The sequence below is a fragment of the Mustela erminea genome, chromosome 13 (genome assembly GCF_009829155.1).
Source record: "Mustela erminea isolate mMusErm1 chromosome 13, mMusErm1.Pri, whole genome shotgun sequence".
Classification (NCBI taxonomy): Eukaryota; Metazoa; Chordata; class Mammalia; order Carnivora; family Mustelidae; genus Mustela; species Mustela erminea.
The window spans coordinates 36,237,496-36,264,414 of record NC_045626.1 but is presented as its reverse complement, the minus strand read 5'-3'; the positions used below and the strand labels follow the sequence as shown (position 1 = coordinate 36,264,414).

The 26,919-nt window shown below is 34.9% G+C and overlaps 1 protein-coding gene across 3 annotated transcripts in view; it reads right to left on the bottom strand.

Annotated features, from left to right (window-relative positions):
* The window catches only part of RPRD1A (regulation of nuclear pre-mRNA domain containing 1A), a 76,286-nt gene that overhangs the window by 15,725 nt on the left and 33,642 nt on the right, over nt 1–26,919 (bottom strand). For 2 of the 3 annotated variants that reach the window (XM_032310701.1, XM_032310702.1), the window contains exons 3-6: nt 24,886–24,992; nt 24,709–24,806; nt 21,468–21,594; nt 21,183–21,358 (exon numbers count right to left, since the gene is read on the bottom strand). In XM_032310701.1, the coding sequence (XP_032166592.1) occupies nt 21,183–21,358; nt 21,468–21,594; nt 24,709–24,806; nt 24,886–24,992 (508 nt within the window). Of the gene's footprint in view, nt 1–18,954; nt 19,906–21,182; nt 21,359–21,467; nt 21,595–24,708; nt 24,807–24,885; nt 24,993–26,919 lie in introns of all 3 variants that reach the window. The other variant, XR_004278093.1, reaches the window with a different exon arrangement.

The window sequence follows — 26,919 nt, the reverse complement described above, 5'->3', positions numbered from 1 at the left end:
GTTAGAAAACCTACTTTAAGACCAGACACTACCACAGAAACTTTTTCTACTTTAGCCTCACACTAACTTCCTGAGCCACTACTTAGTTACTTCTGAACTTAAATACTATTATACTCTTATCTAGTCTTCACATCCATAATTAGGGTGAAACACATTTTGTTTCAGGTCTTCAGACCTTTGAACAGGTCTCTAGTCAATACTTCTGGGCATGAAGTCAGAAGATTTGGGTGTGAGTACTGCCTCCTCAGTGTAATACCCATGTGACTCTAGGCAATGATTCCATGAGATTATCTAAGCCTCAGGTGTTTTCTTTATAAAACAGGGAGACCTATTTTATAGGGAGGTGGGGATTAAATAAATTAATGTACAAGTTTTCAAATAATTAAGTACTATATAACTTGTGATTACTATTCTGGGATGGTACCAAAACCATCTTGCACTAAGAAGAGCTAAGAAAATCAATGCCCCCAAATTGGAGTTCTTCCTGATTTTAGGGCTGACCCAGATACTGTTTTTCTAAAATTCCAGTTGCTTTAAATGTTTTAATTATTTCTGAATTTAAATATTTATATTTAAATATAAGTAGCATCTGTTTTCCTGCAGATGCTACTAATAATTCGACTCTTAGGCCATACTTGACAGTGACTTCTTAAAAAAGCCTTAAGAGAAGAATTTCAAGTGCATCCACATGTGGTCATTAAAAACTGGGTAACAACTGCAAGCATCAGGCCTGACATGTTACAGCCCCTTTCTCCCTATCCGCTGAGAGCTGCTGTAGCAGGAGGAATGCATCAAGCAGGAAGCCCAATACGGATTCTACTTAGCAAGCTGTGCAGCGTTTGCAGGATGCAAATCTGAGCATAGCCCAGGCTTCAGAATGCTCTGAAAACAAAGCTTTGAGAAGTCACTCTCACTTTTCATTTGTGAAATCAATCCTCATGGTCCTTTCCAAGAACAATGTGATGGGACTGGGTAACACCCAATAAAAATATATATTAGTTTTTTTTTTTCCAGCAAGGGAAAGAGGGAACATCTGAGCATGATGGTTAAAGACTTTACCCAACAGTATTTCTTAACGATAGATGTAGTGGTGTAGTATTTCCATGACACCTTGTTTCCAAAGTATTTCCAAAGGCGCATCTTTGCAAATATCTAAGCAATTTAATTTCTCCCTGTGTATCTTAATATATGCATCCTTAGTCTGAAATCTGCTTGATTAAGTTCTATTTAAAATTCACATTTTATCATTCTCACCAGTCTTTATTGTAACTAAATATTTGGTAATTAAAATAAGTAAATTCTTGGGTCAGAAAAGAACAAATTAGTGTTGAGGGTAGAGTTAGTTATCCTCATGCAAAACAGTACTGAGACATAATTTTTATATTCTAGAACCAATCTTTACAATCTTGGCTCTTTTTATTTGTGCTCTTGCAGATACCTAAATAGTTTTGTTCTTTGACGTGTATTTCACTTGCCTTCCTTAAAATGTTAACATAACACATCTTTCTTAAGCCTCTGCCTTCAATATAACTATAAGCTTTGATTATCTCTCAGGATTCACTATACTTGACTTCATTTTGGTTACCCTGTTGTTGAGGCTCTTTGCTAGGATAGACAGGAAATGTTGATTAAGTATTGATCAAGACTTTAAAAAAAAAAATTGTACAGGGTTTTGTTAGTTTTTACCAAGACTAAAAAATTCCATGTTAGAGACTTTCTGAGACTGGGAGTAGCTAAGTGTATTGCCATCTCCAGGAAAAAGATGGGATGGCAGATAAAGGTATTTAGTGGTTTGCTCTGTCCTCTGTAAGTACCCAAATTTCACTTGGGATCTAATCCTGCTTTTGATAACCTTTAAAAAAATATAAATGCAGTTATCAAATCCTTTATTTCCTTTCAGATCACACTCCTGACAAAGCCATTTTTCCTTGATTATGTACCCAAGTTTTACCATTTAATGGAAAATACTTCAGTGTAAATAATCTCTAACAAACCTCTGAAGGCTTACCCTCATTCTCTACGTAAGTTTTCTAAAAGCAGATTTTATTTTAAAAACATCCCCGAAATAAGTAATTCCTACCTGTTAATAAGTTATAAATCTATACTGCAAAGGTTCATTAGCCTTCTAAATTGTTAACAAGTGAAAAAAAGACGGTTTCCTCAGGGACTATTTTTTTCTGCAAGGAATCCAATCACCTGGTTATAAACTGGGTTTTGGAAAATCAATGCTAACTTGTAATAAGGGTAGATACTGTTTACCAGATACTGTTAAAAATAAGCTTTCTACATTTCTAGATGTAATCCAGCATATTGTGATCTTAACTAAAATTTTGATGTGCTTACTAAATGCCAGCCATTGTTCTAAGTGATCCATTTAATCTTCACAGGTAGAAACTATTATTATCCATGCATTACATATAATGAAACTAAAGCACAATTAACCACTGATTAAGGAACTTCTCCCAAAATCAAGAGATTAAGGAGCAAAAAGGAATTCAAACCTAGACAGTCTGGGTTCAGAGTCCTCACGCTTAATCATTATGCTTTCACATCTTGAAATTATTAATAGGATGGGTATTCTGAAGAAGTACGTTATCCAAATAAAAGTTACTTTACATCAAATACAGGATCACCACAGTGTCAGGACCAAGTGCTGGCTGTAAAACATAATCCTACAAATTGTGACTTTTATTAGGTAGTCTAATTCTGCCATTTAAACATCTCTGGACTTCCCAGTACTGGAGTTTTCCTTTTCTCATGAATAATAGCATATGGGCCTTAACGCTAATTTTTTTTAAACACAAAAAGGACCAATAATAGTAAAAGCAATAACAGAGAAGACATAAGGGAAATGACATAAGGAAGGGAGCTAGTAAACTTAGGAGTGATGACCAATATTCCAGAAAAGCAGAACCTACTAATAATTATCAGTTTTGATTTTGGTGGGGAAGAGGTTGTCCAGGAGCTAAAAGCATGTAAACTAATTCTGTTTATTTAACAACTTAAAAATCAAGTTGGGTGGAGTAATATAAGTCAGTGAGCTCTAACTATCAAGTCAATTTTTCCTTCTATTTCTACAGATATTTAAATGATGAAGTAGACTTAATTACACTATTTCAGCCTCACTCCCCCAGTATGTATTATCTAGTCACTAAAGAATCTCACTATCTCAGGGTCATAAAGGTGAGCTATCTGTTTAACAAACTGGGTGTCTTATGAAACACTGTTACACTCTGACTTTCTAACAGGCAAACTAAAAGTCAGAGATTCTGAGCTGTTTGGGAGCAAAAATAGTTTCTTGGCTACATCCCCCCTCCAACCCTTAATATGTTCATGTTCGGAGCAAAGCTCCAAGAGCAAAATATGATTTATAACGCTCCTCAAAACCACTGAATACATCCTACCCATCTCCCAGGGCTAATAGTTTATAAATAAAATACGAACAGTAGAACCAACAATCCGCTTATCCTGGTCATTCAACCTCTTCTTCATCACTTCAAACAGCAAACTCATTACTTTATCCTTCACTTTTGAAGAACAGTTTCACTGGATATAAAATTCTAGGTTGGTGAAGTTTTTCTTTCAACACTTTTCATCCCTCTTCCCTTCCTGCTCAAGTGATTCTGCTGAGAAACCTGCTGTAATTCTTGTCCTGTAAGAGTTCTTCCTTGCCCCTGCTGTTTCTTCCAAGGTTTTGTCTTTGGCTTTCTGCAGTTTGAAAACGACATGCCTAAGTGTAGACTGTAGGGTTTTTTGGTATCCTGCCTAGTATCTGTCCTTGGAATTTCCTAGATCAGTGGTTTGATGTCAGTCATTAACTTTGAAAATTCTTGGTCATTACTTCAAATATTTCTTCTGCTTAAATTGTTTTCCTTGTGTTCCAAGTACGTGTGAAATCTTTCCAAATTATCCCACAATTTTTCAATGTTCTATGTTGGATTTCTTCCCCCCCCTTTTTTTTTTGGATTTCCGTTTGGAATTTTCTATTGACCTATTATCAAATTCACTGATACTTTCCTCAGCAGTGTCCAGTCTATTGAGATGACCATAAAAGGCACTCATCACTTGTGTTTTATTTCTAGCATGGTATCGACTTTTCCATTAGAATTATTAACACATTAACCAGTCAAATTCTTTGTCTGATAGTTCCAAAAGTTGTGTCCTACATGAATCTGTTTTGTCTCTTCAGGCTGTTTCTTGACTTCTGGCATGCTCTGTAATTTTTTCAAAAGCTGAACATGATTATCATTTAACAGGAACTGAAGTAAACAGGTCTTTATTATGAGGTTTTACCTTCTTTTGACCAGAAGATGGGCTGTGTTTGCTGTAGATACAGATGGCAGAGGCTGAAACTCAGTACTTTATATTAAAGTCCTTTACATTAGTGAATTCTAACTAGCAGAATGGTTTTGTCACCTGTAATATATTCAGTAGTCCTAGCTGTACCCTCTTATCTAAACCCAACTCCCCTTATAGTTTTCTAACTATCTTCTGATAGTTTCATGTGGAGATAGCACATAAATTATGCCTGTCCCCAAGTCTGATCTTCGATATCCCCATTTCCTTCAGATGTCCTTCAAAGTACTGTTTCTAATTCCTATGTCATCTTGGCCCCTGCCTCTGAATACACTGCAGTTAATTCCTTTTGCTAATGTGGAATCCAGAGTTGAGTAAGAAACCCATCAGTGACTGAACAAGCATCCAATGAAACCAAATGTACCTGCCACAATCTGAATGCGTAAGTGTATCTTAACACTGTTTAAGCCAACTATGTCATCACCATGTTAACTGTTCCATGACTGGTGCTTCCTCTCATGAAGTGAGGCCAAGCTGGGTCCTGACCATACTGACACTGTGAGCTCAGGAAGAACTGACTGGAAGTTTTTAAGCAGAGAAAGCAATGCAAGATTTCCAGAGACCCCATTCAATTTGCACTGGTTATGGAACAATGGTCATCAAACTGTGAACTATTATTAGTCTCAGAGGTAACCCTAAACTGCAGTTGTAAGCAAATCTGTGTACATGTTGGATTTTTCAAAGCTTCTGGTAACTCAAAAAAAGGTTAAGAATGTCCATATTCTTCTAGTACTCTATAATCTGATTTTCATGAACACTTTTTTAAAAATTAAAACACTCTAAACACACTTACAGTCCTGCAAGTCAACTGATAACTACCATCTCATTAGGAATTAAAATACAAAACTGTAGCAATATTACTGTATGTTACTGTGTTATTATGTAGCATAATATTAAGTCTAGCATCTAATAGGTCACCAAACTCATCAAGTTGACAGATAATGAACTGCCTCACTATCTGTGCCTTTTGGTATGTAAATTGTTTAAAAAAGTATAGTTAAAAAATAAAACATAATGTTTACTAATGCTAAAAACCTCCCAAGAATATTATTTCATATTGGAATCAGATGACTAGGATCTTAGAAAGATTCCAAGAACAGGCTTTGCTCTGAAGCAATTAACTTTCTCCATAAACTGATCTAAACACGACCAGATTTAAGAGATGCTTTACAAAGAATTCTTGCTTTAGGAAGCTAAGTCTGACAGCATTCTATGAGATGGTTAGTATAAATGATTCACAGTACTCCATATATTTTTAATTGACTTAACTATGTAAGAGGTTTACATTTTACTTAAATCCGATATATGCAATATTAAAATTATCAAGACTTAAGTTCTATTTTTAACACAAATCTTACTTCCAAAGCAAGGAGTGGATAAATTAGATGGCATAGTAACCAGTAATATCGCTCCCCTAATAAATTACAATGGGATACTGAAGGAATTGGACTTAGGCAATAACTTTTTATTAAACCAATAACTTAAATATTCTTGATAGTACTTATCTCTCCACAATTTTGTCAGACACCTAGTTCTTTAAATAAGTCCGAGAAGTATAACTTATTTAACCCAATGTGGATAAATGGTCTTTGTTTTTTCCATTAAATTTCCACTCCTATCTGAAATGAAGGAAACAAACAAATAAATAAATGCTGACCAGCAGCTGTAAGTGTTAAGTTTAGAAAAGAAGTTGCACATACATTTTCTTAAAAAAATCAAAGTGAATATACACAACTATTTAAAAACAAGAGTGGAACAAAATACATCAAAATGTTAATAATTGTTTTCAATGGTTGATGTAAACTTTCTGTATTTCTTTCTCTATATTTTCCAGATTTTTTTTCTTTTAAGTGGGCTCCATACCCAACGTGGGGCTTTAACTCACAACCCTGAATGCTACCAACTGAGCCAGCCAGGTGCCCCTATTTTCCAGATTTTCTATAATAAACGTGTATTGTTTTTATGATGGCAGAGTGTTTTTGGGAAAAAAGGCAAGGGTAAAGTTTTAAATTCTACATATTGCTTTTATAAGTTGAATTAAGCTCAAGTACTTAGAAGTTCCCAAGCATGAGATAAGGAATAGGGGGAAAAGAACACTGAATTTTAGAACTTGAATAGATCTTATTAATCATTCGATTTGACATCTACATTTTAAAGATGAGAAAAGAACAAGCTTGGTATTATACAATTTTAAGTTCAGAGAGTAAGTTCCAGAACCCATAACTCTTAAGTTCTTAGTTCATTATTCTAAGACCATACTCTACACCCACTGAAGACTAAGATATCCTAGTAGAATGTAAATTTGTACATACAGTATGGCTATTAACTATTTTTTAAAAAATTTATAACTCCTTACAATGATGTTTTCAATTTATGATTTTTATAAGATAAAAGGAAATATATCAAAATGTCATCAGGAGCTAAGTGGCTTTAAAGTATTCAGTTTAATGGGTTTTTCAAATTTCTTTGTAATACATTGGGCTTCAGTGTTCCCAGTCATAAAACATGTTTAACAAAAGTTATCTACTTTACAGAATTCCAGATAAAATAGAATCAATACTTACAACAGTACCTTGGCACAGAATAAAAGCTATTAGTTATTTTATGATAAAATTTTCTATTTTAAATCATCTCTCTCCTATAGTGAAGTTTAAGTGCAACCGTAGGGTTTCAGGTTAGATAAAAAGACACTGGTAATTTTTCACTCACAGAATTCATGGAAACATCCTTTATCCACTATTGGCATATTCATTCAAGAGGCTGAATAATTCTGACTAAATAAAATAAGCTAATAGGACATCAAAAGCAGAGCTTTTTGATGAATAAATGTGGGTGGGTTTGTTTGTTTGTTTTTTGCTGTACAAAGTTCAAGTCAAAGGTACTGATGCTCCCTGATTAGTCAGAAAGGGATTGCAGAGTGTAATCTAGCATGCAGAGCCCTAACAAGGTACAACTCAAACTCACTAGCCCCGGTCATCCAGATGGTCCACTCCTCCATGTAGATAACTATATTTTTTTTCTTCCCAAGATTTTGAGAGAGAGAGAAAGAACGAGCACATGCATGCGCACTTGAACAGGGGAGGCAGAGAAAGAGGGGAAAAGGGGCTCTCCACTGAGCAGGGAGTCCTCATCCACCTCAGTACCCTGAGATCATGACCTGAACCGAAGTCAGAGGCTTAAAAGACTGGGCCACCCACGTTCCCCCAGATGATAACTTCTAAGTAGCGAGTTAAAGGAAAAAGGGTCACCTGGTATGCACTGTACAAGGTGTTGGATGGGAACACAACACTAAATTCTGGTAGGCATAAAGCAAGCTGTACTGTTTGTTCCTATCTTACTTCTTCGTCCCAGTTTTCCTTCTGTCCATTTTTTTTCTCTTTTGCTTTTGTTCCCTTGCCTCATCCTGCTAAAGGAAACTCTTTAACAGTGTTATCATTTACAGATGTACTGTGAAATTTTCAGTTCTGCATTACTTACAGGGCATCTCCCAACTTTCACACAAAATACACTTTGCTTGAAATGCACGTATACTAGTATGCCTAATGTACAGTATGTATATATACAATATACAGATAATTCTAAACAGCTTTGACACCAAACTCAAGTTTCACACTATAGTTAGCAAACAAGTCAAAGCTATCCCATAAGGATGCCACAGTCATTTTGTACAGCAGTCTGGAAACTTATGTGGGTACTAAGTGTGCTAAGTCTTCTATTATTTGCCAGGAGAAATTTCATCCCTCTGTGCCTACTGTCTTATGTATTGTTTTTCTGAAAATGCTTGGTGGTTCCAGTGATACTATTATCCTTATGTATACAGACTGTATGTGACCTGCTTCGGTTGTCAGTAAAGTGGACAATATCCAACGTGGACTATAGTAATGATTGGTGTTTTGAATATATATCATCCGCATCACTCCAGGGCCTCACCAGCCAGAAGGGCTCTTCTCCTCTGCTCCAAGTTCCCATACAGACACAGATTCCTCATCGCTGCAATCTGGTCCAAGAAGGGAGATGCATCAGTAAAATTAACCCTCCTGATTGTTTCCACTCTGGAGTACCCTTAGTTCCAACCTCCTGCTTCTAGGTGTTCTATGTGGGGTATAGAGTATTTGTGTAAACACTTCCACTTTTAGTAAATGCCAAGATGCAGTTCCTCTCTTCAATTCAATTCCTGTCAGTATCTATCTTCTAAGAATACTGACCCTAGGAGACACCCATCATTTCCTTTTTATCAGAGCTGATTTATGTCATATATTATATATAGGAAATATAATTTCTTCATTTTCTTTGTATCAATATGTATCTTTTAAGCAACCTTGACCATCCTGACCAATCATTATGAACACAACTCTCTGTGACAATGAAAATTCTGTGTATCTACACCATCCAACAAAGTGGCCAAAAGTCACATGCTGAGGATCTGAAATATGGCTAGTGCTGAGGATTTAAATTTTATGTTTTACTTAATTTTAATTAACTTAAATAACAAAGGTGGCTAAAGGCCACTTATTGGACAACTCATGCAGCTCTGTAGCTCTATACATTTCATCTCAACCCCTCTATTTCATCTGGCTTTCCATCTATTTCTCTCCTCTCACCCTCTTTTCATTTCATCTATCTTTTTATTTTATATTTACATGATATGTAGCAATATGTAAGGTATCTATCTATATATCTTAATTACTTATATGATAAAGACAGACCATACTAAGTTTTACATATTTATTCTAACATCTTAAAATAGAAGTCAAGGGTAGAATGTCTAAGCAACTATTCTTTTGTTTTCTAAGCAACTATTCTTTTGTTTTTTTCCCTAAGAATAGAAAAAAAAAATCTAAATCATCAAGGAAACAATGTAATACTTTATTTGAATCCAAATCTCTCAACATAATCAATTACATTCCAGAACACTGGGGTGAAATGTAGAAAACACTTTAGACCAACTTGATTTCTGAGACAGTTACTTTCAAGAAATCACGAAGAACTAAAAGGGTGAACGTGAGCAAATACTGTACTGAATTTTAAGGAGATAGATTCCGTAACATTAGACAAGTAAGGCTGATACAGGTAAGTCAGAATCTCAAAATGTGACTAAACATATTATTTTAAAAAACACAGGAATGCAGGCACAAACCTTAGGATGCTAAGATTATAATTAGCAATAAAAAAACCTTCCTTTTTTGAGAGGACTATAGATCTAAGACAGACAAGCTAGCTAGAAAACCTCTAAGTTTTCTTGGGTGGGGCTGGAACTTCTTAGGTAGTTACTACATGCTGGGGAGGTAAAATTAATATCCCTATTGTACAGACCAGGAAACTGATGTACCAAAGAGGTCAAATGTATTGCCTAGTTATCACTGAGCTAGTAAGTGGCGAAGCCAGAATTTAAACTCAGATGATCCAGTTCCAGAGTTCCCACTCTTCATCACAAAGCTAAACTGCTTCTCAAAGTTTTATTCACTGATCTAGGACCAAAGTCAACTAAGAAAAATTTCTAACCACAGACCTATGTTTTGGACTTGTCTCTCTAACACATAAAAACATCTTATCTATAACTCAGAATATATCCTTAATAAACCTGCAAAAGCAAGCAAGCCAAGAGAGCCAAACTAAGAAATGACAAAAGTCAAGTTTTCAAGAAAATCTACAGGCTGGAACATTGACTCAGTAAGATAATAAAGATACACATATTTTAGAAATTAAGTATGTAAGAATGATGAGCAACTCCCAGAATGGCTGATGTTAAAAAATTAAAGAGGTATGAAGTAGTCCCAAAATTAACATGATAAAAAAAATGCCAACCCTCCACTGTCAAAAATATGTATGCTCCATTAAAAAAAAATACACATGCACACTTCAGAACCTAGAGGATTATACACAACAGAAATAAATGTCATAAATTACTTATGATATGATAAAAATTTTATTTACTGGACCTTACTTAAATATTCTTTATTAAAAAAATAAAGACACATTACAGATCTTAACTATAGTTACATACTTTGTTTACTGAAATGATACTCAAATCCTTTTCTCAGAGCCCATTACTTTCATCAGACATACACTTTTAAATACTTACTTGCAAAATTCCCAACCCATGGATTAGGAAAAGTTATCTAAAAGCAGGGAGAGTAAATGCTTTAAGCACTCATTGCTGCAATAAATAAAATGATAACCAACAACAAAAATCTCCCCCACATTATTACTACCTAATTAAACAGTATTTTACATTTACATTAAATAGGCACAAACACTCTTGGTATCAAGGTCTTGATATGGCATGACTATTCTAGTACTTATGGACATTTATACTGCTGATTCTCCCATGGGTGACTTTAATAAGGCAACCTGTGCCCATTGGGACTCCCAATAACATGAAGATTCTGGAATCACAATAACCAAACCAGTACTGGATGATGTGTCTGGTGTGCTGGCAAAATAGATGCAAGGTTCTGATCAAGTCTGGCCTGACTTGGGAAACTCACAAAACTCTGGCAGTATCATCTCCTGTGACTCTGATTTCCTTTTGACTTGCCCCAGAATTGTATCATCTGTGAATTGTCCCATAAAAGCTATAATAAATCCCTTTTTTCCAAAAGAAACCCAAAAAAATGTGAGAAAACTATCTCAACTCCCAACATAAGATAAGCACACTATAAGGATGAATACAACAAAAACAATACCAACAACAAAATACTCAAGGAAAATATTAAATGAAAATAACAAAAAAAGAGGAAAAATAATGAGAAATGATAAACACCATGAAGTAAAGACTTGGAAGATTCAACATAACAGGGACTTAAGGAGAAACTGAAACAAAAATAAAAGGCAACTTAGATCTTCACAATAAAAGGAAACATCAAATACCAAGCAAAACTAACAAAAGGCCAATATCCTACATATGTGTTAGGCAAAGTGTTAAATGCGTAAGAGAAAGGAAAAATACAGTAACTAAAACAAAAGAGAGAAAAAAGACATGACCCACGAGCAGAAAGGAAAAACCATTCTCAGTCTTGCCTTACACTATTTTTGTCACTCTTCATGAATGCTATACCTGTACTTTATTTTGACATAGTATACTAAAATACATATTCAGGTAAAAATTTTAATAACAAGTAATATATGAAAAATGGTAATGACACAATAAAAAATAAGAAAAATGATTCTTTCACACCAATAAAGGATCTAAGATCTTATAAACAAAATTGGTCTATAAGGAGCAAAGAGGGGAAAAATAAGGAGCTCTTATTTCAAATTATGCATTTTCAATATCAGTAGCAGATTCTGGTTTTTAGCTTCCATTCTGGATTTTTTATATTTTCCATTTTCTCCAATGTATTAATCTGTATGTGTGGATACACATACAAACACATAAGTATATATATTTGAGCAAATACTTTTGTGAAAAATTTAAAAAAAGAAGTACATGTTTCTAGCAATTTTCCAGAACATGGAAAAAAGACTGCTCTCAGTGTGTTCCCTTTACATCAGAAACATTCAAGTAGAGGCTATCTTTTGGGAAATGTTCTAGAATAACATCTAGCACAATCCAGCACTGGTGGATTACATGATCTCCAAAACTCTTTCTAGTAACAAGTTATCATGAACCTTAGACTATATATATCATCGCTTTGTAACAACAACAAAGAGCCTAATTAAAAAATGGACAAAGGACATGGACAGGCATTTCTTCAAGATGATAAATAAATGGCCAATCAATTAGGCTGGCTACTATCAATAAAAACGGAAATAATATGTGTTTTTGAGGAAGTGAAGACAGAACTCACTGCATTGTTGGTAAGAACATAAAATGGTACAGCTGTTATGGATGATATGCTATGGTACAGCAGTTTCTGAAAACAGTGAAAATAGGATTGCCATATGATCCAGCAATCCAACCCAAAAGACCTGAAACTAAGGACTCAAAAGAGGTATCTGCTAAGCGGACGCTTGTAGCAGCATTATTTACAACAGCAAAAAGTGGAGGCAACCCAAGTATCCATCAACAGATGCACTGGAAAACAATGTGGATACATTCACATCATGGAATATTATTCAGCCTTAAAATGGGAACTCTGGCACATGATACAACACTAATAAAACCAAAGTACATTACACTGAGCTAAGTAAGCCAATAACAAAAGGACAAATAGTGTATGATTCCACTTATACTAGGTACCTAGTCAAATTCAGAGACAGAAAGAATGATGGATGTCAGGGTTGGGAACAGTGGGGAATGAGGAGTTGTTTAATGGGTACAGACTTTCGAATTCAAAAGTGTAATGAGTTCTGGAGATAGGCTGCACAGCAAAAAGAATGTATTTAACACTACTGAAGTGTCCACTTAAAAATGCTTAAGATGGTCAATTTTATGTAATGTATATTTTATAATATTTTAAAATACAAAAGCAAGAGCCATGCCATCACTTTAATGGCTCCCAGAATTTCCCCTACTAACTAGCTACTTTTAGAGCACTATGCAATTTAAATGACCTGGTAAAAGGAAAAAAACAAAACAACCCAGAAAAAATTATGTAAAATAAGGAATTCTAGTATTTATTACCAACTCTCTTCACAGAGATTGCGTCACATGAATTTACATCAATAAAATGCAACTGAGGACATCTCCACTTCCACCACCTCTTGTCACCAGAAGAATATCATTTTGTTTTCTTAAGTAGGAGCAGACTGAGCATGAAAATAATTTCGCTTCACTGTTTTATTTTTACCCCTACCTACATCTAGGAATTCATGAAAAAAATTATCACAGATAAGCAAAGATTCAGCAAAAAGGTGATTCAAAGCAATGTTTTTCAATAGCAAGAAACTGGGAAAAAATAACTACTTCATTTTAGATAATGAGAAAATGTTTATAAATGAGTAAAAAAGACAATATGTAAATAGTACACACTGTATGATTCCATCTTCCAAATCTTATCAGTGGTATTTGAGGGGCAGTGAGACTACAGGTGCTATCTGTGTGTTCTTATGAATGGTTTCTGAACTATGATGATCACTTACTACTTTTACAATCAGAAAAATTTTAGTGTCAACTATTCAATTTTTTAAGAAAGCAAAAACAAAAAGGAATTTTAAAATAGTGTGCTCATTATGTCAGTTATCTCAATAAAGCTGGGAGAAAACAAAAATAATTGAACTTCGCTGCACAAAAAATAAAAACAACAAAGTTTAAATTTGATCTACCTAAAATCAAAATCATCCTCCCCACCAAAACTAGTTCCCTATTTTAATATTCTTTTAGTCAATGTCAAAATCATTTGACTCATGGTTTTCAACATTTCATTTATCACGGATTCCTTCTACCTCTCTATCCTCAAACCTAATTGATATACTTTTACCATTCGTTTCCGGTATCTGCTCATTCCTTTATTTTCTCACTGCTATTATTAACTATATTATCCATAATGTAAAATTTTCTAATTAAATCCTATCTGGTCTCCTTTTTTTTTTTTTTTTAAGATTTTATTTGTTTGACAGAGATCACAAGTAGGCAGAGAAGCAGGCAGAGAGAGAGGAGGAGGAAGCAGGCTCCCTGCTGGGCAGAGAGCCCGATGTGGGGCTCGATCCCAGAACTCTGGGATCATGACCTGATCCGAAGGCAGAGGCTTTAACCCACTGAACCACCCAGGCACCCCATCTGGTTATTGCAAATTCTCCCCATTGTAAACCGTTCAGTAACTTTAACCAGGCTTGCAAACACTGCCAACGTCACCATTCCTTTCCAGCCTTTAGACTGCTACAACCATCAGCTCAACCAGACCTTCAGTGCTCTCCACAATCTGGCTCCAACCTACTTTTCAATATCACTTAATAAGACTTACTTCTAGTAAGTCTCAGCGGCCACAGTAACAACAGTAGAAGTTATCCATTACTGAGCACTTATTTGCTCAGGGAGAGTGCTAATTGCTTTGTAAACATAAATTTTTAATCACAATGTTCCTCTTGAAGGGTATTACTATTATTAGTTTATTCTTTGAATGAGTGAGCAACCAGAAGGCAATTACACTTGTGGCTCCAGTTCTTCTACCAGGTAGCACTGTGACTCATACATTCAGGGCTTCTTCGCGGCTGAGTACTGTTCATTTTGTTACTCATGTTTTCTAACATATTGTTAACATGCTATTTTATTGAAGGAAAAACAGGGCAAACTGGTAAAATAATTTTACAATTTTTAAATGGCCACTTACTCCTTTGTTTCAAATGCTCAACTGCAGTTCTATAAGCTGCATTCCTGAAAACAAGGCCCACCTTTTGAAAGTATTCGGCTAGACTAATATGACTTAAAAACTAGTTCACCTACTGTGCTTGATATAATTTTCCTCAAAAGCCTCAAATCTCTTTAATCATTTTTATTAAAGCAGCATTCTTTTTCTGGTTTAGTTACAAAATAAGTCACCAATTTAAAACAAATACTTACATACTTCTTGCAAATTACATTCGTACTGATATTCACTCATTCATCATTTCAATCATTTACTCATTCAACAAAAACACCAGGAGAAAAGTACTACTCCAACCATTTACAATATGGCAATAAACATGAAAAACAAAGTTTTAAATCTTCCAAGAGTGATATGTACCATAAAGGAAAAACAAATAAAAAGCCAAAAAGAAAATGACACTGTAATATACTGGGTGTGAAGAGGGCAGGAGAAGGGGTAGGTGGAACCAAATGAAAAGGCAGTGAAAGAGGCTGAAGAGGTGACAGGGGCACATACATCTACATGAAAAAAGACATCAGTTAAGTCATGAACTGGTTGAGAGCATTCCACCCATTCTGTTAACGATTAGCAAGGCAGAAACCCTGCGGGGAGAAAATGCTTCACCTGCTTTAAGAGTTAAATGGATGCTGTTGAGATGGTTCAAGATGAGGTTATATGAAGACTCACAACTAGTGATATCATGGAGTTTTAAATAAGATTTAAAAGTGTAATGGGAAGCACTGGAGAGTTTTAAACAGGGGTATGATGAGCCCAGACTTCTTCAAAGATAAACCAGGCTGCAGTTGCGTAGGAAGAACAGGAGTTAGGATAAAGAAAAGGAAGATGAGTTGTTAACAATCTAGGTAATATGACAACCACTTAGACAAGGGTAGCTTGGCAGAAGTTACAAAACACATATACTATAGTTCTATTTTAAAAGACACAATGGTCTTCCATTTTTATAATAAACTGAACTCATATTTATCTCTACTCCCTCCCAAAAAGAAACTAAAACAGTAAAATAATTTTTAAAGGTGGAAACCCAAAGGAATGAAGAAAAGGGAATCACAGCACACAGCTGTCAAGAAACTTTTGGAAGACAGAAAAAACTGGAACAAAGGAATAATGACCAAAAGTGATTTAATTCATTCTGAGGAACTTTGGAGAGGCTCAGGACTTTGAGGTACCAAGCTCCTTGAAACCTAATAGTGAGTCTTAACGCTGACAATAAGGATCAACTGAAAATCTCTATATCAGTCTGTTAAAACTCTTACCCCATAAAGCCAAAAGACAGGAGTGAGAAACCAAGCCAAAGATCTGCATTTGAAGATCCAAATCATGGACAAAAGTGAAAACACATGCCCCATGTTATCTACCCAGCAATACAATGCATTTTTTAAAAGAGAGAAATGAATGGCCCAGAAGACCTATACATAATATTTGGGAATCATCAAAGACGATGTAGTACAATCTTACTGAAAGTTAGATTGATAACATGTATCAAGTCCTTACTATGAATTAGCAATTTCATCTTTAGGAATTTATCACAAAAGAAGACATATTTGAGTCAAGAGTATACTAGAAGAGCTGTTCACTGCAAGTGTTTATAATAATATCAAAGCAACCAAAACACTTAGTCAAAGGACACAGAGCTGTTAAATTATGATATAGCCATTCATTAAAAAGGAAAACAGTAGTTTAAGTTGTACATATATTACATGAAAAGTACACAAGATACATGAAGCCAAAACACAGGGCTAAACCTTTTGCTCAAGGAGCTTCTTTCCTATGATGAAAACAGATTACTGCATAATCAATAAAAAATATTAAGATTATGATCCTTGAAAGGTAAATTAACCACAAAAAATTCACACTTAATATTCAGATCTCAAAAAATAAGAACCATTCAGAAATTAGTAATGTCTACTTTAAAAAAATCCATATAGCTCCATCTTATCAAATTACTTCTAAAGTTCAATCAATGACTTCAGTGAAAAAAAAGTAAAATGTAAGAAATAACTGAACTACAGATGAAAGATTCCATAAGCAGTTCTCCATATCTTTACCACTATACTCTTAATAAAATTTGAAATTTGATAAATAACCATCAAAAAGCTATATGCAGGTGTTGTAACACCTTCAGCAAAATTTTTAAATCTGCACTTTCAGGGCTGTCTATTTAAAACATTCTTATTTCCTATAGTGAGAGAACAGACATTAGGAATCTCTAATCACTAAAAGTCTCAGGCAAAACAAAATTTATCTTAAGCATTTAAAAAATGATAATTGAACTTTCTGGGAAACAAAGCTTTATGAAAGTAAACACTCTTGAAAATCCTGGAAAACACTGTCTAGCAGATAGCGGGGATGGAAACAATGTATTCAGAAACAGGGAGAAGGCCAAGTAAAGTAAGAAATATCTACTTGGGAAAACGCCATTTGAAATTTTTTTTTTAAGATTTTATTTATTTATTTGACAGAGAGAGAGATCACAAGTAGGCCGAGAGGCAGACAGAGAGAGGGGGAAACAGGCTCCCCGCTGAGCAGAGAGCCCGATGTGGGGCTCGATCCCAGGACCATGAGATCATGACCTGAGCTGAAGGCAGAGGCTTTAACCCACTGAGCCACCCAGATGCCCCACGCCATTTGAAATATTAAGTATGAAAGCAAATACATATAAAGTAAGTGGAAAGAAAGTAAAAACTCATATATACAACAATCATTATTAATTAAAATTGTAGACATGAATACCAAAAATAATACAAACAAAAATCTACTGCTTAATTAAAGATGGGTAAGACAAATGGGCCACTAGAATAAAAAAGGGACTACACTGCCACGTATATATATATATAGGAATTAAATATAACAGAAACGGCCTCATTAACCATTAACTAGCACATGACAAGGGGCATTTACTATCACTTCAATTAAAGCTGTATGTCACACCATAAATTAAAAAATCCTAATGGATAAAATTACTAGGGAAAAAATCTAGAAAGATAGCATAGTATTTTTAAAGTTACGAAATGAGAAGACCATCTTAACTATATCCAGAAAGCCCAGAATCTATAAAAGAAAAGACAAACATTAACATGCAAACTTAGAATCAAACAGAAAAACAGTCAAAGGAAATAGGGATAATACAACAAAAATAGCTGGTAAATATTTTAAAAAGATGACCAATCTGGGTGAACAAAAAAATAATTTTTAAACTATCAGATATGCAAAATTTTTTTAAAAATCACTGATATTCAGCATGGGTTAGGTTGTACAGGAAAAGACGCATTCATACTGCATGGAGTTTAAAAAGGCAGAATATTTACACCTGAGACCAATACAACATAGTGTACTATACTCAAATAAATAAACAAATGCAGCAAAATGAATGAATGAATGAATGAATGAATGGGCAGAAACTTTTGGTGGACTTAAGTATCCTGTCGAAACATAAACACACATTCCCTTGGATCCAGATATGCTATTCTGTTTCGGAGAATCAATCTTGCAAATACACTTGGACAACTAAATTAAGCCTGAATCACCAGGATGTTCTCTGCAGCACTACCTATATAACACACAAAACTAATAAAAGCAACTCAATGGCTGCAATCTGACACCACGAGAAGAGGGACAGGCTTAAATAAACTAAACAAGTAACACTCATACAATGAATACTAAACCCTCAATTTTAAAAATGAGCTAAATCTGAATATACTGATGTAAGATAAACAAAAACGATACAGTCCTCTCTGACAGTTTTCCCATCCAGACTTCTAGAACTTGGAACTATAATTTGACTTAAAAGCCATCAAATTATGACTTCCAATATTCCATGGAATTCTAGCAATTTAAAACACACCTGGGTACAATGACATAAACAGGGATTTTATAAAAGCATATTTCCTTACACCACCTATATTGAGCATCAAAGACCTTATCATTTTAAATGTGAAAGAACTGCTGATATCTGTACTTTACCCTCCCCAATAGTATCAAAATCAAAATGTCACTTTAAGTCTTCCCTATCCATGAATATCTTCCAAAATAATAAACGAGGTGAACAAGGGTTTATTCAGTATTTTCTACTTCTGAATGGTAAGATATGATTTCTACAGCCATCTGTGACATGCATTTTGTAAGCATAAATTAGATTAATAGTCTAAACAGTCATCTGCTTAGAAACCAGCTAAAGTTAGTCACAAATTCCAAAAATGATTTGTAATTGCCAAAATTTTAAAGAACACTTCATGTTTCCATTCATTACAAATGCTTTAATACCAACCTCCTTAAAAAATACGAAAGAGACAATTCCTGAATACTTTATGTTCGATGTAAAGAAAAAAACAAAAAACAAAAAACGACTCAATACCTGATCAATGACAGCTGATATTCAAAGATGCAGATAACTCAAAACTATTTGATGATACCACGGCTTATATGTACGGTAAGTATAAATCTTGACCTCTCAGTCTCAACTTCAAAGTGATGCCACCTACTTGATACAAAAAATGTCTAAATATCTCAAATCATTTCTGTAATCTTTGGACAAAGAAATCACTCAGTTAATAAATGGTAACTTACAAAGAGCTCTGTGGAATGACTTCTTAATTTATTGTAAATCTACATTTTTATTACTTCTAAAAACATGCTCAGCATAATTTAGGTGATCTCTTTTTTAATATAATATCCAGTCATGCTGAAAAACAAGTTTAGAACACTTTAACACAGTGATTACCTCTGAGGAGGGAGGAAGCACAAAGAGTTGGAGAGAGAGTTTCTATCTTTTGCTACGAACTTAAATTTCTTTAAAACCTGGAAAAAAATGTGCCCTTTGGAGGCAGAATTCCTGGGTTCTGGACAACTCACTACCTCTTTGTGACCTTGGGCAAGTTATTTAATTTCCCTGTGCCTCCGTTTTCTTTACCTGTAAAATGGGGATCATTCTTCCCGCTATATAGGATTAATGTGAAGTGCTTACAACAGTACCTAACGCATGATAAATGTGATTGCTATTATTATGATCAGCCTCATCACCTATAACCATCAACTATGCAATCTAGCTGAAAGGAACTGGGAAAAGAGGGAACTGGAGGGTGACATCTGATCTATTTCCATACTTCCTTACATTTCAAACAAATTCTATTTTTATAACCAGTGATAACAAAAAAGTGAAAAAGTAGCATACAGTAGAATAACAGTTTCAGTCTTCAATTTTCAAAAACATGAGACAATACAGGCTTTGGAGTTTGATGTTTATTTTTAGCAGGAAGAATATGCTAATGATGATGACATCGTTAGAAGATACGCCCATGTCCAATACCTGCAACAGAAGCTCAATAGAAGTTAAAGAAACCATACCAACAGACGAAGGACAAAAATTGCATAACATTACTTACCCTTAATTCTGCTAACAATAAAACAAGTAACAATGTTTAACACAGAAGTTGCATCACAATATCAAAAACTAGCTAAGTTCAGTATCACCCGTTCCTTCATAAAATTTTTTACCTTTTCCTTTCCATGTACAATTGCAAAACCTTTCTAAAGGTAGAGCATGGTGCCAATAACTATGCCCCAAATTGAAAAGGGTTAATGCTAAATTAAAAGTTGAGAATTTGGGATGGGAGAGCTCGTGATCAAATAGCTGGTCTCACAGGCAGAAATGATGATCCTCTTCGGCAGAGACCACTAAAACAAGAACTAAACACTAATAAAAGCCACTTAGTAGAGGCAGTATCATAACAAACCTACAAATTTACAGAGAACTGTTTAAATAAAGGGATCCAGACAACTCAGAAATTCTCCTACATACATAGATAGAATAAGAAATTGCTAGAGGAATAAACAATTTAAACAAGAACTAGTCAAAAAAGATTCTGGTCCATTCACCCCTGACAACAGCTACTCTGCCCAAATAGGAAAATGTTTCTCTTTTTCAGCTCTGCATCCCCAGACTCATCAACAGTATCAATCACCACTTAACTTAAAGGAGTGATGACTTTCTTTTACCAAAGGTTGTGTATGAGCCAGGAGTGAAGTTGGAATATGTTAAACATCAGAATCAGGGATGCAACAAAAGAGTAACTTGAAGACTAACTTCTTGAACAGAACTGATGAACTTTACAGGGACAGCGAGAGGGGGACTAACATACCCAGAATTAATTCTATGCCAAAAAAACTCTTTATTTTTTTATTGTATACCTAAAAGTACATACATGTACTCAGAACAGGAATTCAATAAATCCAACCATAAATTACTATAGTTCACACCAGACTTTATATTGCTGTTTTCCAATTAGTTCTGTTCTTGAAAATGACAGTTTAAATTCTTTGGATGAATTACTCTTACCGGAATTCCACATGAATAATTTTATAAAGCAACCAATTTTCATAATACCAAATTTCTAAGTTTCCTTAGGCTGCTGACTTGGTTCAAGCAGAAAGAAACCTGTTCCTGCAAGGAATAGCTTACCTGGGCCATTGTCTCAAAAGGTCTATGTCAAAAAAATGCAAAATGTACAGGAACAGAATATTTTGAAATGGCTACCAAGAAATAAATTAAACAAATAAACACTGAAGAAGGAAAAGGTTACGCACTTCCAATTTATGCTCTTTCTCTGCAAGGGCTTCCTTTTGACAACGAAGAAAATCTGCTAACATTCGAGTGAGTTGCTTCCTATCATCTATTTCAGCCGCCAATCTGCCATTGTAATCTGCCAGCAACATACAAGCATCCTCTACCATTTTAGAAAGCCTTTCTCCAGATTCTTTATCTAAGAAAAGCACAGAATAACAACATTATTATACAACAAAAACAACGCCATATGCCATTCCCTCACCCAGACTTCCAAAAAAGTTCCAGATCACATTTTTTTTTCTTACCTGTTATCTTATCTAGTAGGGATACTTCTTGAACTTCAACAGGCAAAGATGCTATCCTCTGATGAACTGCTGCATCACCTGAAGCTGCATTCTCTAGATCTTGCAATGCTCTAACAAGATCTAGAGTCTAAAAAGTTATACAACTTTAGAACCACAATAAATGAAGCTTGAACAAATACGAAAGGCTTAAAATTTATTTCATATTCCCTACTCCTTATGGGCTATAAAGTTTTAAATATAAACTACTTTTGAAGGCAGTCCATTTCTTCTAAGAAATATTAAGAAAAACAAACTACACTATGTCAAATATTAAAAATATATATTGAAAACTAAAATAAGATATGGCCCTCAGCCGTCAGGAAGTCATACTCCAGTGGTAAAGACAGACAGTGTAAAAATAACTGTCAGACTCTGAAAGTAACAGGCTTCATTTATATGCCAAATACATACAGTGGCAAAAGGGAAAGCAGGCTATAACTTCAACCTACACAATACAAATTTTACATACAACATATTCATTATATTATCACTGTACCTGAGCAGAATATTTTAATACTAAATTGGATATTTGGGGTGGGGGATACAAATCATGTTCTACTACAACAAAGAAGAGACCTCAAGTTTCTATTTCTACATGATGTAATTAAAGCAGAAGAGCAATGAAGTTTGGGAATATGTTTAAATATGGTTATCTTCAACTACTCTATAGTTTGTTAACAAGATCATTAAAATATCACAAAATTCCATATATCTGATGATTAATACTTCCATAAACACTTAGCCAATATAAAAATTATTTTATCACTAGAATATTTTACTTGCACTGTTTTCATATCAGATATAATTAGGAGGGAACGGCAAGCCTTTGCTGGTAACTTCAATTCATAATATCTATAAATTTATTCCAGAGAAAAATTAATACATTTTTTTTTTACTGGTCTCCATTTATATCCCACCTGCTTTTTTTCTTTTTTTAATCTCTAAGACTAGTTCCTGAAACAGTAGGAAATTACACACACACTTGAAAAATATAGGATATATACAATTCTGTGCATCATTAAAGATAACACTGACAGATCGTTATTGATTTTTCTTTAAGCTATTCCCTTATAAAAAAGTTGTCACTGGAGTCTAGCAGAAAGTAAATGATCAAATGTGATAAGAATGAATGGAGTCTAGGGGCACCTGGGTGGCTCAGTAGGTTAAAGCCTCTGCCTTTGGCCCAGGTCATGATCCCAGGGTCGTGGGATGGAGACCCACATGGGGCTCCCTGCTCGGCGGGGAGCCTGCTTCCCCTCTCTCTATCTGCCTCTCTGCCTACTTGTGATCTCTGTCTGTCAAATAAATAAATAAAATCTTAAAAAAGAATGGAGTCTAATAAGAAATATACTACCCCACATATGCTTTTAATTCATTACTATGTGTTTAATATTCTAATATTTTACAAAATAATTTTGATTTAAGATATATACCACTACAAATGAAAGTGAGCTTAAGAGCAATGATTATGAGAAAGCTTGTTTCTCAGGGTTCCCCAATTAACTTTTATATTGTCATTTTTTAATCAGTCTTAGAAAGTTCTCAAATTTTCTGAAGCTCTGATAAGTAATCTGGCTTTATGGTCTTGATATGCATGCTTTCACTACAACCTGCTCTCATCTCACCTTCACATTCCCACGTGAGTTAATTCTAAGTTTCCAGTGCTGGGTCAAGGATCAGATAAAAAAAAGCAAAGTTGTCTGAAAACATTAGCCTATAACTTTCTCGTAGAAGAGAAAGAAATGAGCTCAACTGGATCCTACAAAGAGAAATTTTAGCCATTCTTATAAAGAATGACATGAATAAAATGACAGCTACAAAGCTGAACCACTGAGAATTAAGCAGTGTAACTAATCTGAAAGTAGTCATTATAAAATGAAAAACAACAGCATTTTATTTAAGTACTAGATTAGAGTCAGACAGATAATCCTAAGAAGTACAACCGAGGCTACTCTTTTCATCACAGAGAACACAAGAGGATCAGACCCCATCTCCAGAACTTGGGTAAAATACTGTTCATGGAATCATAAGGTGGCTCTCAGCACAAAGTGCTTTGTCTTAATTATTGCCAAATAGGAAGAAATATAAACCTAAGTGTTTGGTTGTTTGAAATGTTGTTGTTATTTTTTCCTCAAGCTTTTCTCCCTGGTCATCATATGGGCTTCAGTACCTCCTGTCAACGAGTGAACAGGTAGCTTGGTTCCAGTCCTAGCTGACCACCTAGCTGAGATTCTTTCTGCCTCCCCAGTATTAACACTGACATAACACACCCACAATTTTATTCCTTTCAAGCTCCTTTCATTGGGGAAAGCGTTTCACCCAGCCTCTGGTTTCGTGCAGTGAATTCAGGTCCAGTCCTCCAACTCCCATGGAGCACTTTGAGTTCTTATTACCCTAGTATTTCTGGAAAGCCATGTTTGCTTCCAGACCAAAGCTTAGCAAAAACCAGGCTCTGGCACACACATGGAGTTGTGCGCTTCTGTACCACTTCTAGCCCACGAAGATATTTACCTTGTTTTATGAGTATGGCTATGTCTTCATTCTCTCCTTTTAAATTTTATCTGTCCCTCCTATATGTTTGAAACATAGAAGGAGGAAGCTTTAACACTCAATGCCCACATAATTGAAAGTTAAAAATGTTTTTCTGGAATCATCTGATGGCTAAAGAATGCTATACTGTACCAACCTGGGAGGACATGGGGTATTAAGATAATGACTCTAATCCATCTTATTTTACCATGAACTATATGGTTCTATAGTTACATAGAACTATATGAATACATGCTTGTTACTATAACACTCATTTTTACATGTTTAAAAGAAAAAATACTCTAAAGGGCAGTGTTGATCTCTAGGAATGGAATTTTCAGTGTACTTAAATCATATAATAATATAGTCTTATCATATAATGTTCTATTTATTTAAAAGGAAACTATTTAAATGGGGATATCTCACCAGACCTAATCATATTTAGCAATCAGATATCCTCTTTCTATGCAAAATATAGTTGCCTAATATACAACATACTACATTAAACAAGCAATCTGTCATCAGAAAATAAGAGATAGTCATATAGCTTCTTTCTTATAATCAGAATTATAATAAAAATCAATTTACAGAAGTAAAACATCAAAATTAATAAAGCTTGGTGGCCACATGAAGTAACAGTAATATAACTTCCTCAACAGAGAAAAACTTCTACCTGTGGTGGTTCACTTGGAGATCCCAAAGAGGAACAGTTTTCATTTTCATCCACCTTTATCTGTTCATAAGTTCGCTTCCTAGGCTTCTTATCACCATCTGAAAAGGGAGAACACTGAAGTTTTAATGAAAGCAAACATTTTAACGAAGAGATCATGATAAAAGATTACACACTTACACAGAGCTTGCTTAAGTTGTTCTAATACATCATTCTCATAAACAGACCTTTCTTCCCAAATAGATAATACCCTTCCAAGGTGCTTCTTACAACTTTCATCAGTTTCACTAAAGAAAAAATACAAATAATAATTAATAGAGCTACTGAAAAGGTAATGGTGATTTTCAATACAATCAGACATTCATTCCCTGAAAAAAGCTGTTCAAATGTTTACTGAGCACCACTATGTGACCAGAAGTCCAGTGGTGAAGTGATCAAGACAGACCCACTCTCTGCTTCCTTTAAAAGCTTTTAGACACATATTTTTTTAAGATTTTATTTTTAAGTAATCTCTACACCCAAAATGGGGTTCAAACTTACAACCCCGAAATCAAGATTCACACACTCTACCCACTGAGCCAGCCAGGTGCCCCCAGACACATTTTAAACAAAAATTTATAAGAAAATGTAAAAGTGCTCACACTGGCTACTAGGGGTTTACAACGAAGATGCCCCAACTAAATGGGGGCTGAATATGAGGCTAAGAAGCTTTCAAATAGGTGACTTTTAAATTTATTTAACAAATACGTATTGATCAAGGCTATCTGTGACACTATCAGAGGCACTATCTTTGAGATACAAATGGAGCTTTATTTATGGCAGATGGGCCACAAAAAAGAACAAGGTATTAAAGATAAGCATAATGCAGAGGCCTAGCCCACTTCAAAACAGATTTAAAAATATATCTGAGGAAGTGATATTTGAGATCTAATGACTGCACAACAGGAAAGTGGCAAACAGACGACTCCCAATCACCTCCTACTGCCTTCATCACTACCACTGTAGACTGAGCTACTATTACTTTTTGCCTGGATTTCTTAAGTCTTCTCATTGGTCTCTTAGGCTCTTACATCTTTACTCTATGCTCTACTAATGTCAGTCAAATCATACAGCTCTTCAATCGCCTAGCAGCTATCAATCATACCAAGCATAAAACCAAAATCCTTATTCTGGACCACAAGGTGGACATGTTCTACTTCCTGGTTACTTCTCAGTCCACATTTTCTAAATACCTTCTCCTGTACAAATCTCCTTGCTGATCCTCAAACATGCCCAGCACACATATGTCTCACTACGTCTGCTAAGTATTTCCTCTACACAGAATCCTCTCCTAGATGCTCAAGTGGCTCATTTCATCTTTTCCTTCAGTCTCTGTTCAAATGCCATCTCCCCAAAATAGTCATTCTTTATTTCATGATATAAAGTCCTCATATCCTCTAGTTCTTTCCTTAATTTCCTTACAATACTTACTACTAGCATAATATATATTCATCTATACATCTAGTTATTACGTTTGTCATCCACTGAAATGCAAGCTCCACTAGGACAGAACTTTATCCTGTTTACTACAGTATCCTTAGGGCCCAGCACATAGTAGGCAGTCAATAAATACTTTATTGAATTTCTCAGGAGAAGCAACATATTTAAAAGCTTAAGGTAGAAAGAACTAAAAGAGTGAGTTCGGTTAGCTTTAACTTGGACTATGAATTGTGTGTGTGGAAGAAATGTGAGACAGGAGTCTGAAAATGTGGATAAGGCCATGAAGCAACACCTTAAATCTTGCTCAGGACTTTAGACTTAATCTCTGAGACAAATGAGACCTCAAAGGCAAGGGAGTGTTATGATCAGCTCTGTAACTGGCTAGTTTCCTAAGTTGGTTAAACAATACTAGAGGCTCCTGCAATTATAAAGAAAATGACAATATGGGGGTTCTTGGGTGGCTCAGTCAGTTGAATGTCTGCCTCAGGTCATGGCCATGATCTTGGGGTCCAGGGATCAAGCTGCATCTTGGGCTCCCTGCTCAGTAGGAAGACTGCTTCTCCCTCTCTTTCTGTCCCCACCCTCCCCAATGTTCTCATGTGCACTCTCTCTCTAAAAAATAAATAAAATCAGGACACCTGGGTGCTCAGTTAAAAAATAAATAAAATCTTAAAAAAAAAAAAAAAAAGAAGACATTATGGAAACTGGAATGGAAAAAAATCTAAATAACTGTGG